Raw genomic sequence first — 17,223 nt, forward strand, 5'->3', positions numbered from 1 at the left:
AGCGACAGCACAAATTGGCACTGGCTAGAGATTAAACCCATTTTGAGGCCCCAGGGAGCACAAGGATTACACTGGGCCACAACAGGAGAATGGACACAAGAGGAAACTAGCCAAGTGCATCCTGGGATCGCTCTGCATTCTATTACATCTCACTTTGGCAAACAGAGACCGCTTTTTAAAACCACCGTACTGCTTCCTTTTTCTGATCTCAGGCAACTCCAGGCTAACAACAAGTTTACAATAAAAATAATACAGATGCAAGCCACTTTTGAAACCTAAAATAGTTAAATGCATTTTTAAACATCATCTCTGCATGAAGCACAAATACTAAAGCATCTTCTGACCAAACATTTTTTGTTTCTCCTGAGAGATTTTTTCTTTTCTTTCTTTCTTTCTTTCTTTCTTTCTTTCTTTCTTTCTTTCTTTCTTTCTTTCTTTCTTTCTTTTTTTTTTGACTTAATACTATCAACAAGCATTCTTCCAGGAACACACTGGCATGGCTGAGTGATATGTGCACTTTATTTTGTCAAAACACTGCAGCTTCCTTTATTTATGATGGGCCTAAAGTCGCTGCTTTCAATAGCTCTCACTTGCAATGGTTTGGACGAAAAGTTCATACTACGCTATCATTATTCACACAAACGTGTCCAAACATTCTCAGTGAGAGCCAAATATTCAGTACATCCTTCTAATATTCCCCCTTTAACAGATTCAACAAACCCCATCTCATGTTAATAAATGTGACATTATAGGCTAAACCAAAACCCAAACGTTTTTATTTTATTTAGATGCAAAGTGACACAGCAAAGGTGATGAATGTCTGCTAAAAACAGAATTTTAATGATGCATATTACCACAGAGTAAAGTAAAACACTGCATTTCTAGAGAAAGCAGAGAACATGCACACTTCTTCATACATGTAAACATGTCACGGCTTACTTGGAGACTGTCATCAAACAGCACTGACACCAGTGTCAAATGACTCCTTTTAAATCAAGGTAGCCACAGCTAAAGCTTCCTTTGGAGCTCTTCCAGGAAGTCTGGAGGGTATGTGCATGTCTCAAGTGTGCATATGTGGTGGATTTGATCGCATCCTTACTTCACCCTTTGTTTATCATTTTTTCAAACTTCAATTTGTCCACTATTTAGCTTATTACTGCACATTTTGGCTGGATGACAAACATGAAAAGTGATCAAACCTATACTGTGACTGCAACCATCCCATTCATAATTAATGAATGTCACATTCGTAATATCTACCTTTAATTTAAAGTAATTATATACATTTTCAATAAGCTTTGAGGTTATTGGATTCTCTATAATATCGCATACACTCCTGTTCAAAGGCATGGAATCAGGGTTTTTTCTTTTAAAGAAATAAATACATTTTATTTATTAATGATGAATTGTATTGTAATGGGCAACATAGTGGCTCAGTGGTTAGCACTGTCACCTCACAGCAAGAATGTTGCTGGTTCAAGTCCTTTCTGAAGTATCATTTTTGCATGTTCTCCACATGTTCGCTTGATTTTTCCTCCGGGTGTTATGGTTTATCCCACAGTCCAAAGACATGTGCTATAGATGAATTGGGTAAACTAAATTGGCTATAAAGTATGTGTGTTTCCCAGTACTGTGTTGCAGCTGGAAGGGCATCCACTGTGTAAAACATATGCTGGATAAGTTGGTGGTTCATTACATGGTAGCGACCCCTAATGAATAAAAGGACTAAGCAAAGGAAAAATGAATGAATGAATGCATTGTAGTGGAACAGTAAATGTTTATAATTTTCTTTTAAGCACTTGAAGAAGAAAAAATCATATTTTTTTACACAAAATTAAGCTGAAAAACAAATAAAATGAACAAATCTTGTGAACCAAATTAGCAAATTAAAGTGATTTCTGAATGATCATAGGAAACTGAATCCTGAGGAGATCATTGGAAAGTGTAGACTGAGGAGTTTGCTTCTGAAATAACTTTATATAACATTTTAAAAAACAAACTATTTTAAATTGCAGCATGATTTCACAATATTACTATTTTTATCTAACAAACAGCTCTGGCAAGAATGAAACTTCTCTAAAAAAACATCTTAAAAATTCAAGCTTTTAAATGGAGTGTAGATCAGTGTCAGCAAAAGTCCGACAATTTTACAAAGCATATAGAAAAGCAATCTCTAAAATTCTATCTCAGTCTTGTTCTTCGGAGCAAAAACTGTTATTTAAAATCTTAACCTGCTCATTTCTGCTCAAAGTCCCTACTTAAACCCCTGAGTGTTTGTATGCAAGTGTGAGATGGACCCATAATCTCCTAGTTCAAAACAGTGCTGTGCCTGCACATTAGTGAAGAATGATGTCAAAGGGGCACATTGCAAGAGATTAACACTGGTGTGTGCACTAAGAGAAAGAAAATTCTACCTGAAACAAGTGTGTGTTTTGTGTGCGTGTTTGACTGTATGGGGAGCTAAACCACAGCTATTTCAAAACACATATTTTACAAACAAGACAAGGGCTTTGGGGTTCAGTATTAGGGGTTCTCGCTAACAAACTCCGGCTGCTGGAAATAAAAGCACTGTGAGCAGAGAGGATTAAGGGGGTCCGCAGGGTACCCCCCGCTCTCACTTTAGAAACAGTTACTTAAGCCGTTATTACATAAGAAAAATGCACAATGCAATTCTCCTGGCTGTTTACAGGTTATGGAGAGCTCTAAATCCTAAAGATATGTACTTTCAGCACACTGCATTGTAGGAGACTTCAGGGGGATTTTAAAATAGAATGTAATCAAAGTAAGTCTTAAAGGGAAGCTGTGAGGGGAAAACAAGATTTCTCCATATACTTTTGATAATGCATGCAGTCGTACAGACAAAAATCACAAGGCAAAGAATCAACAGAGCCTATTTTAACTAACCTGCAGAAATGGGCTGTTCTGAAATCAGGCTATAAAGGTTATCAGTGCCATAAGTACATTACCACATGATCGCTCACATTTGAATATCAGTGACTATTCAGCATTCAATAATCTGGTCTGACCTGATGAACAACCTCTCAGCCAATCTAAACAGAGCTCATTTACATACAGAGGTCTGAAAGTACAGCCTACTGAATTCAAAGGGTGAGTGAACAGGTTGAAAAGTCAGAAAAAGATGGGGAAAAGGAACCCTGGATTTATTCACTGGCCAGGGCTACAGACTGCATTTAATATGTTTGCATTTTAAAACTTTTTCCCCACAAGTGTGACTATATTTTGTCAGAGATCGCACTAGAGGTACGATCTATTTACCAACACAAGCAATGCATATAAGATATCGCTGACTGTACTAAAAGCAAAACAAAATTATGCTACTGGACAACCGGGCAATGTGCATTTAACAGCTAAGAATATATGTGAGAAAAGATAGCCCTATTTTGTGAGTCAAAGCAAATGCATTTCTCTGGTTGTTTGCAATTCCACTGAATAGGGCTGCACGATTTTGGCTAAAATGAGATTCACAATTTTCTTTTTTTGCCTAAAATCAAGATCCCGATTCTTTCTCTTGATTCTTTAGGTGTAAAATAAAGGTTCATATGAGTAGGCTATTATTATTGTTAATTCTTAAACATATTGTCACCTTGGAATTATAAGGTTCTATCTGCGTTCTGAATGATTTTGAGATATTGAGCTTCAAAGTTTTGCAATCCATATAGCAAACAGTATGTGTGCAACAATTGTTTAGTTTTTAGTCTTAAATTTAAGTCTTAAATTGTGAACAATAAGTAGTCATTTAATAAGAATATGTTAATAATTCAATTGACAAAAATGTCAGAAAGAACCTTATAATTCTAAAGTAAAAGAAAAAAAACATATCAAATACTTGTCGTAATCATAACCGTAAAATGCGATATGATCATTTAATAATGTTCGGCCAGTTTCATTTTCACTTCCGAGTGCGGTAATGGCTTAATTCAGCCAATTATATTTTCAAGGTCACAAGAAAAGCGTAAAGGCGGTATTCATAGGGTATAATTCACCCAAAAATTTAATTTTTGTCATAATGTAATGTCGTATTCACAGCAGCAAGCTGAAGCTCTGTTTGTTTACTAGCGAGAGAACGCATGCGTGTCCGCCAATGATGTCTACTTTAGTGAACAGAACCTGCATAGGCTGTGAATAACAGGTAATAAAAGTTGTAAATAACGTTCAGTTTGTTGCAAACTGAACTCAAAGTGACGGCAGTCATGACATGAGCATACTCAGCAGTAATATTAAAACCGAAAGCGTTCACATTATTTAAATGATCATATCGCATATTATGCTGTGTTCACACCAAACGCGGAACGCGTGGATAAACCGCGCCATTCACGCGTAAATAGCCGTGTGAACATTTGAGTTTACCAACTTCATTCGCGCATCAAACCCCGCTGGTATCGGTGCTAAATCTATACCTCTAAAACGATACCGGTGCCAAAACGGTGCATGAACCTTAACTTTTTGAGAACAAAATTATGGTGGATGACTCTAGAAAAATCTTGTGATTCTCATTTTAGCCAAAATTGTGCAGCCCTATTATAAAAATTTCCAATATGAACTACTTAGACACTGTCCAGGTTAGAAGGCTAGAAGACAGTACCATAGTTTAACTGTAGCAACAAAAACAGAATAATTGGTGGTGAAATAAAGATAATCATATGAATTTTGTTATGTTAATAATTTATTTCATTTGCATTATATATATTAGATTATAGTATTTTGGTAAAAAACATATATATATATATTTTTTTTTTATGTACACTAAATGTCTAGATTATCATTGATCTATCAACTAATGCTAAATATTTATCAGATGGTATTGCTTTTCTTAATAAAAAATTACACCAGGATTCCATGTCAATCTCCTGTGTAAAGCAGAATACATAAATATGTAAAATTTACATTAATTATAAATACTACATGTGCAGTGCTCCCAAATCAAACCGTAGTGCCACCAACAGTCCCAGTGCTCACAAATGTTAAGCCATGGTCACACTGCACTTTTCTCCCCATAAGCTTCCGTTAATACACACAAATTCAGGAGAACAAAAATGCAAGATCGTGCAACAAGTTTCACATGTCACTGTTGCAAAGTTCAAGCTTGGTACCTCTGACATGCGAAATCACATCACATGACTGTGTGAGACCAATCGAAGAACAAAACATGACCTCTCTGTACAGAAAAACAGAATATGGACCAAATGCTCCCTTTTTTAATGTCTAATAATCTTGTTTAATTCCACGTCTTTTCGCAGCACTGCACAACAGAATTTCGCAAGCTCAAACTCTAGTGTGACCGCAGCATTAGTCTGGATCCCTGCTAGGTGTCCCCAGGAATGCCAATTTACTTTCAGAATAAGTCAATGAGATTTTGCATGGTGCCTATACAGAACTTGATACTCACTCAGTAACAGACATAATCCCTTCAGCTCCGAGTGACGCTTCTTCTCGGAGTTTGTCTCCCGGTAGTGTCGGCGTAGGAAACTCCGCATCTTTCCTACGAGGCAAGTTAAAGAACCTCCATGGGGCATGACTTCCATCGTCATCCATATTTACTGCTGCGCTGATATACGGGGTGGGCTCCAGGGTCTCGGGGTATGCAGGGGGGAAAGGTTGGGTGAGGGGTTCCAAACGGGCGTCATCTGGACCCTTCTGGGGCAAAAGGCAGGGTTCTGTGGAGGGAGGATAAAAATGTTGTGGAGTGGAGGGGTTCTTAATGGTGTCTGAGGGTTCCTCGCCACGTTCGCAGGGGTGAGGGCTAAGCGGTGGCGGTTGAGGAGAGCCGACCATCTCTGTTGGGCCACTGCTCCCTACGGTAGATCCAGCCCCACTGTGTAGCTGTGGAGGTTTCGAGCCAGTGCCCACATCAGTAGGCCTGAGCCCAGGAAATCGTCCACTCTCTTGACCTCTGAGAGCCAAGCGCTGGCCCGCAGAGGCGTCAGTTTCCATTGTAACATCTTCGCAGACTGAGTTGCGGTGGTGGAAAGGCGTCTGCGGCCGTTTCTGCTGCTTGTCTCCCTTCTCGGGCTTCTCCCCAGCTTTGTGCTTGATGGGCGGCTGCTGCGTCTGACCGGCGGTGGGTGGCTGGCCAGGTGTGCTGCTCGCTCTCTGCTTCAGTGTTTTGTGCCTGATAAAAAAAAGAAAAATATTTAAATACAACAGGACATGAGTTATGATCTGCAGAAATCATTAATATCAAAGTCTATTACAAGAAATCTTTTTTTTTGGTATTAATTTCTTTTCACTGTGAGAGTTCATAACATTTCCTTTCAGGCTTAATAGGCCTTTGAGACTCGCAACAGAGAAATGTAACAGCTTCTTAATTAGCTCATTATTTAGAATTTTCAAACTATTATTGGATCTTTGAAAAAACACTATTTGAATAAAGATTCTCTGCTTGTCGAGTCCAAGGACAGGTTTTAGAAAGCACCCTTTTAACAACAAGCGCTCTACTCATATCAGAGTCTGTCTGCCCTGATAACGTGTGTCCACACTCTCTCACAGATATGTGAAGCACCGCAGCTGCCAGTGTTTCCCTGTGGGTTCCCTATTACAATGTCTCCGTTTATGTTGTTCTTAAGAGGCAGTTACTACCTCAACCTCCACAGAATCTCAACACACAAGCCTGTAGCTACAACCAGAGGCTTAAAATATACTTCTTTCATCCCTCTGATAAAAAAGCAAGGCTTTCACAACAACCACTCATGTTACAAAGTAAGGAAGCTTTAGTTTAGTTCATATATTAAATAGTGTGGTATGTGTGTATGCACTTTAGTTGAAAGAGGCTAGTGTATGTAGTTCATGCAAAGTTTGAGGAATCTGGAGGTCAACCACCTTTATTTAAATTACAAACATTACTTTGAGGTTACAACTAAGACAGTGTGAAGACATGGGTCAGTAACTACCATTTGGAATCAGCAATATTGTTTTATTCTGGAAGCACACATTAAATTGATCAAGTTACAGTAAAGACCGTAATTTCAAATAAATACTGTTCTTCAACTTTGTATTAATCAAAATATCCAGAAAATAGTACATTTTTCAGTTTCCACAAAAACAGCACAATGTTTTTTACAGTAATAGATGTTTCTTGAGCGTCAGCATATTTAATCGACTTGAAGGATAATACTTTTACATTTTTACAGAAACCTTACTATCCCAAAGCGTTTAAAAAGAGAAACATTTACCTGCACAAACAAACCTGCCAGTTAAACAATCTCAACATATAACAGTCAGGGGTAGGGCTGGACAATAATTCTATATCAATATATATCGCGATAGAATTCTTTTTAAAAAGGGTGATATGAATTTGAAACTTATTTTTGGTAGTTCAATATAAATTTTCATATATATATATATATATTATTATATTTATAAAATCCTATACATTGTGTAATGTCACTGTGACGGTCAGTGCTCAGCCGTCAGAAAGAGCATGATGTACGTCATCCTGCAAGTGACAATACCGACACACTGCCAGCGCTCAGCAGCACAGCAGTTGGTTAGCTCCGTCGCAGAAAGTTTGCCCTGAAGTGTGTACTGAATACAGATGTGAATGAACAAGCTTCTACAAGTAAGAATGCAGACGAATTAGTTGATGAGAGAGGAAAGACTAATGCAGTGGTGTGGTAATGGTTCGGATTTTTAAGTTCCGATAAACTTATGGTTTGGTTGCTCTTCTAAATGTGCGGGAGAGAGATGCCGACTAGCATTAGGGACACATCAAATCTGTTCCACCCAATAGAACATACTGAGAGTTAGAAGCAATGACAGAAGATGAGGCATCATAAACGTTTAAGCCAACCTGCTGCCACACCACCATCCACCTTCCCGACACAGAAATCAGCGGTGTCAGAAGAAAAGTCTATGAAGCAAACAGATGGCTAGAGGCGCCATGTAGGATTTAAATTAAACTTCGCTTCACACGTGCATATACACCTATAATTCCCCGCATATAAACCTATACTATTGAATGCTCAAAACATGGATGAAACTTGCGCTTATACATAAAAACTTGATGCATGCATATTGCATACATCCACATGATAAAAGTTTCTGTTCACGTTGGTCAAGCTAACCTCCATGAACTATCTATATATTATTTATATAAATAAGCCAAGTCTGAGAGTATAGTTTTTTGACAGTTTATTTCACATTACTTGTTTGTAAAGGCTAAATACAAATAAAAAGTGAACATACATTTTTTTTGTATTGTTTTCATTTAAAAAAACTAAAAGTTATAAGAGCCTGGAGGTTTATTGACTTTGCAAATTCAGTTTGCAGACATTTGTGGGTACAGACATCTATTGTGTGCATTCTTGACAGTTTTTTTTTCTGTGTTTTTAATATTGTTCATATCGATATCAGAATTATATCATATCGACCAAAATTAAGAAATATATCGTAATATAAATTTTAACCATATCGCCCAGCCCTAGTCAGGGGTAAAATGATACCCTCTCTTATCCACATACTCAAAACAATTTCAGCTGTACAAACCTAATGCAAGACAACAGACAGTCGCAAATGCACACACTCATGCAAGCAGAATGCTAAGCAAGCAGAAAGGATCTTAGTCGCGCATGGTCATTTTCACTTCAAGGGGGGACTCCAAGTTTCATCACACCTCTCATGCTGGGTCTCTTCCAAAAAACATATTTGGCAAATGACACCAGTCCCAGGGCGCTTGGCCTTCTCTTGGCCTGAACTGAACAGCTACTCAATGAAGAAAAAGTGAACACTAACAGCACAGCCGCACAACATCAAGTCTGTGTTAACTTTACTAACAACACTCTAAATATACTTGCTAGCACTTACTGTTTCTGGTGTACAATACCATTATCATCCTGTCAACAGCAACAATACTTTTTAAAACACGTTGATACTAAAAGTCTACCGCTTTTCCTTTCAAGCCCTGTTAGTGCAAGCCAAAATAATCCTAGAGTGCACCTATTATGTAAACTAGTTTGTTTTTCTGTGACAGGGCTCTAGACTAACTTTTTAGTCGCACTGGTGCTCCTAACTTTTTTCCTAGGTGCACCAGCACAAATGTTAGGTGCACCCAAATTTTCGACTGAATGACATTGTATACAATTAGATATTTATATAAGGGATAAACAAGGCTGAAATATGAAACTGAGGCATATTTTAACATCACAATGATTACAATAATTAAAGTAAACTATATTACACTAAATTAGGCTGTATAATCCTATTTTGTGATTAAAACAAATGTGATTTAGCAATACCGTGCCACTGACAAGTCAAACGCAAAGAAACACAGCAACCACAGAAATCGCAGTGATTACTTTTTCTGAAGTTACACTTTTCTTTTTTGCACTTAAGTATTGTGCATCTAATATTAAATAAATCAATAATAAACAGGCCCACAGGAGTGTATCCTGTGTGTGTGTGTGTGTGTGTGTGTGTGTTTTATCCACTAACTATTTGTGTGCAGTCTGTTATCACTGAAGACGCTCTCTTTCAAAACCGAAAGTTACTTCGTCTGTCTGGCAATATTTCCCCTTTCAATGGAATGAACAGCCAATTTAGATAAGCCAATATTTAAAGTTTGCAGTGAAGTAACTGTGATGTGCAGCCACATATCGAATCTGAGGTCTTATCTCACTGTCATCCAGACATGGATACATAGACAACACACAATCGTCAAGTCACGATTGGTCACACTCTAAAGCCCTGTGCGACTTGGCAAGTGAGTCTCATGTCTTTTCTGCCAAATAATTAAACTCAATGACAGTAACTACAGCAATGATTGCTATGTTTTATTTAAAATGCATACGAATATTTGTAACAAATTTATTGATTTATGTTATTATTATAAGTCAAATGATTTTCTCTGTTATCGTTTTAACTTGTTCAATTGCTTGCAATTCATTTATTTTTTTATTGAATGGTTTGATGTCATGATAACTAAGCTGCATTTTCAAACTCACTTCATACATAAATTAATTAAAAAGTGTTATCACCCTCTTTAATGATTAACTACATACACACACTCAGAGCTCTATAATAATTTAATGTTGGGTGTTAAGACTGATAACTTCTTAACAGTTTTGCTGCCATGCCATATGGTAACATATTGGATCAAAGTTGTGTTCATGCTTTTAAAGGTTAGTATCAGTAGGTTAGTTATATCTATAAGCGAGTGTATAAACTGTATAAACAGTAACAAAACTTGCTTTTAAACCAGATATAAACATCCAAAACTTGTAGTCTGTCTAAATTGATAGTTTTTTTTACCTCACATCAATTCATTATTTAGTTTCTCGTCAAATCTTAACCAAAGTATCTAGTATCTGACATGCCCCGCCCCCTTCAATGGGCTTCTCATTTGCTTTTTATTTTTTATGAGCTCGAGTTCAACAACTCTCTCTGGCAGAGCTGTGATAGACTAGATGATATTGGGGTTTTATTTTTAAAAGGAGAGGGGATACTAGGGCTGTGCAATTAATCGAAATCAAGTCGCAATCGCGATTTGAAATGTTGCGATTAGCTAATCGCAAGAGGCTGTGATATGAAATATATATTATTTAATTTCCCCCGCCCAGAGCAAATGTGTGACTGCCGTTTGTGACAGCCTTACTAGCCAATGGAATGAGCACACTTTTGTTCTGCCCAATCAAAATGCTGAATGCGGAACACCCATAATAAAAAAAAGCAAATAAACAACAAAAGTGCGAACAAGTGGGATGATGGCATCTGCCGCTTCAGAAGCATTGATAGACAAATTAATATCAAAGAAAAACATAACGTCGGTAGTATGAGAATATCTTGGTTTCAAAGTGCCTTTTAATGCAGTGACCAAAGAGGGATTTAAAAACTTCATCCAAATGGTGGATAGGAGATATATACTTACATATAAATCACACATATTTTTTGTCATTTTGCAGTATCACTTTTTTGTTTGTATAATAAGCTACACTATCTTCTTAATTTGAGTTAAACTTGTGTACAAAAAAAGAGGTAAGGTAAGAGGTGAGATAATTTGTGTTTAATTTATGAATATTTGCAAACAAATTTGAAAAAATGTTTATGATAAAGAGATGTTAATATCTTTCTTTTAACGAACACTCACTACATTTTAGCAGTAAGAAGCTACAATACAGATTATTGAGCTGAAGCTTGACTACAAAATTAAATCGCAAATCAAATTTTAAAAATCGCAATATCTAACAAAAAAATGCAATTTGATATTTTCCCCAAATCGCACAGCCCTAGGAGATACTTTTCTAGATACCATCCAAACCAGTCATTATCATTAAGTTTAAAAATGGTTGTGCAGTTTACAAGATTATGCATGGCTTAGCTCCTCCCCTTCTATCTGACAATTTAAATACGTAGAAAACAGAGTAACTGGAGGTGCAGCAAGAGCTGATTGCATTATTTCACTTAGAAAAATGCATTATGGTCAAGCTTATTTTTCTTCTATACCAGAGGTGTCCAAACTCTGGTCCTCGAGGGCCAGTGTCCAGGAGAGTTTAGCTCCAACCCTAATCAGACACACCTGAACCAGCTAATCAAGCTCTTACTATATATGCTAGAAACTTTTTGGCAGGTGTGTTGAAGCAAGTTGGAGATAAACTCTACAGGACACTGGCCCTCCAGGACCGAGTTTGGACACCCCTGTTCTAGACCATTGCATCAGTGGAATTTGGTACCACAAAATCTCCCTGTTAGAGAATGTGTATGTTTTAAATCATTAAGTTGAATTTGAGGAAATTACCTCTTGGTTTTTTGATATTGTTGTGGTGTTGTCATTTACTTGAGTATTGTTTTTTAGTTTGAATCTGTCATTTTATTAGTATAGGCCAGGGGTGTCCAAACTCGGTCCTGGAGGGCCAGTGTCCTGCATAGTTTAGCTCCAACTTCCTTTAACCTCCCTGGAAGTTTCTAGTATACCTAGAAAGAGCTTGATTAGCTAGTTAAGGAGTGCTTAATTAGTGTTGAAACTAAAATATGCAGGACACTAGTCCTCCAGGACAGTGTTTGGACACCTCTAGTATAGGCCTTCAACATTTGGCAAAAGAAGCACCATTGAAAACTAGTATTTGGGTAATTTTGGGTATATTTACATTCTTGGGGAACATTGACTAATGTATCATGTCTCTGGTTGTGAAATAAATTAAATGTATAGTAAAAGAAAATAAATAAAACTTAGAACTCCACAGGAACCAAAATGTAATGGAGCCATTTACAGAACTGTAAGACTAGATCCAGCCTGACATTCACACATGCCAACTTTTGAAATCAAAGCAAGCTTTAGTTGTCTACATCAGAGAAGGAAATAAAGAATCAGAACAAGACTTAAGACAGCGCTTAATGCCATCACTCAAACTACTTTTTCCGGTTTTCATAAAGAGCTCATTAAATACTCTGACAAATGTAATGCCTGTCATTTTAATGAGTGACAGATGACACCATCAGAGCTGAAAAGCGATTAGCAGCAGCAGCAGCGGAGCAGGACGGTGAGAGCGTATATACGAGTGTACAGGACTGAGTGAGTTTGGACATCTGTACCTGGAACAGTTGCAGTTTGATCTCTGTGTGGAGTCCACAAAGTCCCAGGCGCCCACTTTTATTAGTGTCTCCTCCTCGCTGGTTCCGTTGGAGGCCGTGGCAGAGAATTTCCGTCTGTGGATGCACAGTGAATCAAGATTGGGATCAAATCTCTGCATCTTTTCAATAGCTTCTAAATCACAAAATTCATGGCACTTCGTCAAGGCTAGTTGTTTGCACGCTATACCCCACTGAATATTTCCCAGGGTTTGTTTAAGATTGAAAGTCAATGGGCTGAATGCACGGCAAGTGTTTTACAGCCACCAATAAACTTCCAGTGAAAGGTTGATGTGACTGTTTTCAATTTCATAAGTTTCCTTTAACGGCATCGATAATGTAAATTAATTAAAATATAATCCATTAAATAGACTTAAGCATTAATTTAGTCATTCAAGCGTAAAGGAGAGGAAAGAGTGCTGAAGCTCTGTTGAAAATACTGTGGTAAAATCAACTAAAGCTATGGCGTGGAACAATGAAATTTAATTCAGTGCTTTCTGTCCAGTCTAAGACCCACTTTATATTGTTCTAATGAGGCAGTGAATATCATTGATTTTAAAGAAACTAGATCTTAAAAGTAGTGATTTTATAATGGCATGACAGTTTAGCAAAAGCGCTTGATCTGACTTACTGAAATGTGAGTCCCTGTGCATATACCACATTTATGCACCCATTTTAGACGTGTCAATGTTCAATAATATAACATACACCATTAATGAGCATGCATGATTATTGTTATTAAGAGCACTTTAAAATTACTGTGAATGTTTAATTTATTTTTAAGAGATGCTTTAAAGAATGTAAAGATTATTTTATAATTCTATATTATTTTAAACATTTTAACATGTTAGTCTGGCCTAGGTCTGGACAACATATTGATTGAAGATATTCTGATTCCTTATAGGCCTATTGTTTGTGAACACTTTAGAAAATAAGGCTCTTATTGTTCCGTTAATAATTAAACAAAACTGAAGATGAAAACTACTTACAATGCATTTATTAATCTAAGGTGATGCTAATTTATTTCAGCTTATTTTCATGGTGATCTCTTATTTAATGGAGCTTATAAGTAAAAATGCTGTTGTTTTTTTATAAACAATAACAACTGTAATAAATGTTAATGCATTAACTGATGTATACTAATGAGACACTATTGCAAATATTATAGGTCTATTGTTTGTGAACACTTAAAAAAATAAGATCCTTATTGTTACCACTAATAATTAAAACTGAAGATAAAAACTACGTCCAATTAGGGTTGTTGCGATACCATTCATTTATGTTACGATACTTTAACAGCTAAAGTATCACGATATCAAGTATTATTGCAATACTGTAATTCATAACTCAAACTATAAAGGTATAAAATTATAAAATTGTCAGAAATACTGTTTTACATGTTATAATAGGTCTTGAATTTAATTCATAATTCCCTTATTATTGAAAAATTTATTATTTTCATGACACTTCGCCTAAAATTCATTCTTTTTGTTTATTTTGTAAATAACTGATCAACAAAAAATATATTAAAATAAAGATGCAAACATACCAAATGAAATTTCTTACAAAAAATAGCATTTTTTATTTTGGATTTTTAATCTATTGTTTTTTTTTGTGTGTGTGTGTGTGTCTTACAACAGGTAACAAGAAAAAGTGACTTAAAATTTCACTTTGTGAGTCGTTGTTTTTAAGACTTTTTTAAAAGCAACAATATCTACTGTAGGTAGATAAAGCGTTAATGACAACACCGTTTACAAACTACAGTGGCAATCGCGATTTGCATTTATTTTAGTTTAAGTTCATGGTAATTTCATATTTAATGGAGCTAATAAGTAAAAATACTGCTTTTGTTTTATAAACAAAAACAATTGCAACAAATGTTGATGTTAACAGAAGTATACTGAGATGCTATTGCAAACCTACTGTACTTTATTATCTTTTGCAATTTAATTCATTTGAAAATTAATTTACCTCTTAATATATACATTAAAATTAACATTTTAAAATAAAACAAAAAAGCATTGGTTCTTTTTGTTATTATACCTATAAATATAATATTACTATATAATATAAGCCTTTGTTGTCAAAATCGTGATATACTAGAGGACAAGTGCAAATCTTGGCTAAGCAAATACATTTTTTTTTTTACTTTAATATTAGTGCCCAGGAAATAAGCAATTGAAACATACTCGATTCAAAAGTAACAAGAAATACTGTAAAATTCGAGCTTAAAACCCTTACAGAAAAATTGTGACAACTAGTCCTAATGACTCTTACTTAACCTTTTTATCTAGAGTTCATTTCTACATATAAAACAGTCAACAGTCAATCACTGATAAGACGTTTCTTTCTGTTTGATTCATCATGACTGTAAAAGACGCTTATCAGATGTAAGATTCTCTCTGAACACACTCACTTGTTCTGAGCTCGGTTGATGTTGCACTCTTGCCAGACAGTTTCAACCACCTGACTGGCCATCCTTCGTGGAATCTTGCCACCGTGATGACTGGTGTTGTCAACACTGAATCCATCCATCGCCACCGGCAACCGCATCCACTTCTGTGCCGAATGAGAGTGAACTAGAGAAGACAAAAAAAAAAAAAGTTTGAGAAATATTGTAACAGGTATTGCCCGTGAAATAAGATGATCAATGATTTGAGATGAGGTTAAGGTGTGATTATTACCTGTCTGAGCCTCCTCAGGTGAGGTGGGAGGAGTCAGAGTCACTGAAGAGATGGCAGGGTCACGGTTTGAAGCAGGCACTTGATGGCCATTTGAATAGACAGCGGTGCAGTGCGAGGAGCCCGTCTGTGTTATAGTGGGGATGTCTGACTGCGGGACTAACACCAGGCATGCTGGATATACCATGCGCACACCACCTGAGAAGCAAATATAACAAACACGTTAATACAAAATAATAAATGCACACAAAAATCTGCATGCCAGACCGATGAATACAGCTCTAGAAAAAAGATTTATATTTATACGTTTATCTATAAAACATTTTGACATTTTAGTTTTATTCTGTAAAATATGTGATGACATTTCTTACAAATTAAAATATGTTGTCATTTAGAGCTTTTTTGGCATTACATTTTATGTTCATACACATTTTTACACATCATAACACCAATGTTATAACGTCAGACTTTAACTTTAAAACTTTTAATATTAATATTTGGTAGAAAAACCCTGATTTTCAATGAGCAAAAATGCTCTAAATTACAATATTTGTAGACCTTTATAGGATAAAACAAATATTAACATTTTACTCAAACCCATACTTAATAAATGAACTAATACAAAGAATTGTCAAGTGGCCTGTCTGTTGTTTCCAGATGTGTATTTTGCCTACAAAGCAAATATTCAATTTACCAGCCTATATGAGTAAAATATATTGACTCACCAACAAGCACTTCCACTGCTGCCAGGGAATCGTCCTCCCAGTCGATGTCCTCCATTTTGTCCTCTGCGCTCTCCTTGGAGGTTGGGCTGATGGGATAAAACTGGTTCCATTCTTCAATGAGCTTCTGTGTCGGAGGGTCAGACAGCTTAAAGGACTGGCCGGTCAGTGTCCCGTTCAGTCCAAATGGACTCAGAATCACTGTAGAAAGAATGAGAGGGAAGATTTAGTGATACGCACTACATACAGTACAGAACACAAGAGATACCGGGCCATAGTGGCATAAAGGTCAAGAATCTGGGACACAGGCCTGTCACGATTATCAGATCTAATGGAGATTATTTGAGATAATCATAATAATGGTGCTCTTTTAATACCAGTTTGCTACTCAAATAAAGGGAGTTTATGCAAATATCAATATATTTATTTTAGGTGAAAATAATAATATATAATTATTTAGTGATGCACCAATCCCGAAACTTGGATCGGATTATCAAGTAAAACTGGCCAAACACTGTAGTTTAGTCTGCGTCAAACCTAATGGAAAATATCAGGCTTTGCTAAAAGGCTGATTATTTTACCATCGATTAGTGTCAATATTGGTAGCCTATTACAGGTTTCAAAGAAAAATCTTCATATAAAAAAGAAAGCATAAGCTGGACTACAAGAGATCAATGTCAAAACAAATGCTCAAATAATGTAGCCTTGTTTACAAGCCTCATGTTTAGTTAGATTGTGTGTCTGTCATATACAGTAGGCCTATAGGCAGGGCCAGACGGAAACTGCGGACGTTTTTTGCCATTTCTGCTGAGAATTTTGGTAAAAATCTGCAGACTTCTGAGGAATTATTTTGAGAGTATACAGCGGAGTATCATAACTAAAACCTGAATAAATAAAATAAAAAGAAAAATAAATTACTGAATAAAAACTGAATAAATTCAGATTTACACATTTACTCAAGTAAATAAACAGAATTAATGAGGGCTAAAAATCGGCAGAAATCTGCGGAATTCTGTGGAAAATCTGCGGAATTCTGCATGCGCAGATTCCGTGTGGGCCTACCTATAGGTCTGGTATTTGTACTAAAGAAGATCTGTGATTGGAGTTGATCACCAGAACTACAGAAACTGTACTATGCTTTAAAAAAATTAAAACGGCACAGTGTCGGGATCGAATCTGCATCCATCGATTCTCAGAATTTTGGTATCGAGATTGGATCAGTTCCAAAAAAAAAACGGTATCGG

At 36.3% G+C, this 17,223-nt stretch overlaps 1 protein-coding gene across 4 annotated transcripts in view; it reads right to left on the minus strand.

The window, feature by feature from the left end:
- The window catches only part of med13a (mediator complex subunit 13a), an 89,133-nt gene that overhangs the window by 22,653 nt on the left and 49,257 nt on the right, over nucleotides 1–17,223 (minus strand). For 3 of the 4 annotated variants that reach the window (XR_015500174.1, XM_087268697.1, NM_001281468.2), the window contains 5 exon segments: nucleotides 15,983–16,180; nucleotides 15,261–15,455; nucleotides 14,993–15,155; nucleotides 12,541–12,654; nucleotides 5,408–6,130 (listed from right to left, as the gene is read on the minus strand). Coding sequence is in view for 3 of the 4 variants with exons in the window: in XM_087268697.1 (XP_087124823.1) it covers nucleotides 5,408–6,130; nucleotides 12,541–12,654; nucleotides 14,993–15,155; nucleotides 15,261–15,455; nucleotides 15,983–16,180 (1,393 nt within the window). In the remaining variant the exon portion in view is untranslated. 4 annotated transcript variants of the gene reach the window in all.

This window comes from Danio rerio, chromosome 10 (genome assembly GCF_052040795.2).
Source record: "Danio rerio strain M-AB ecotype USA chromosome 10, GRCz13ab, whole genome shotgun sequence".
NCBI lineage: Eukaryota > Metazoa > Chordata > Actinopteri > Cypriniformes > Danionidae > Danio > Danio rerio.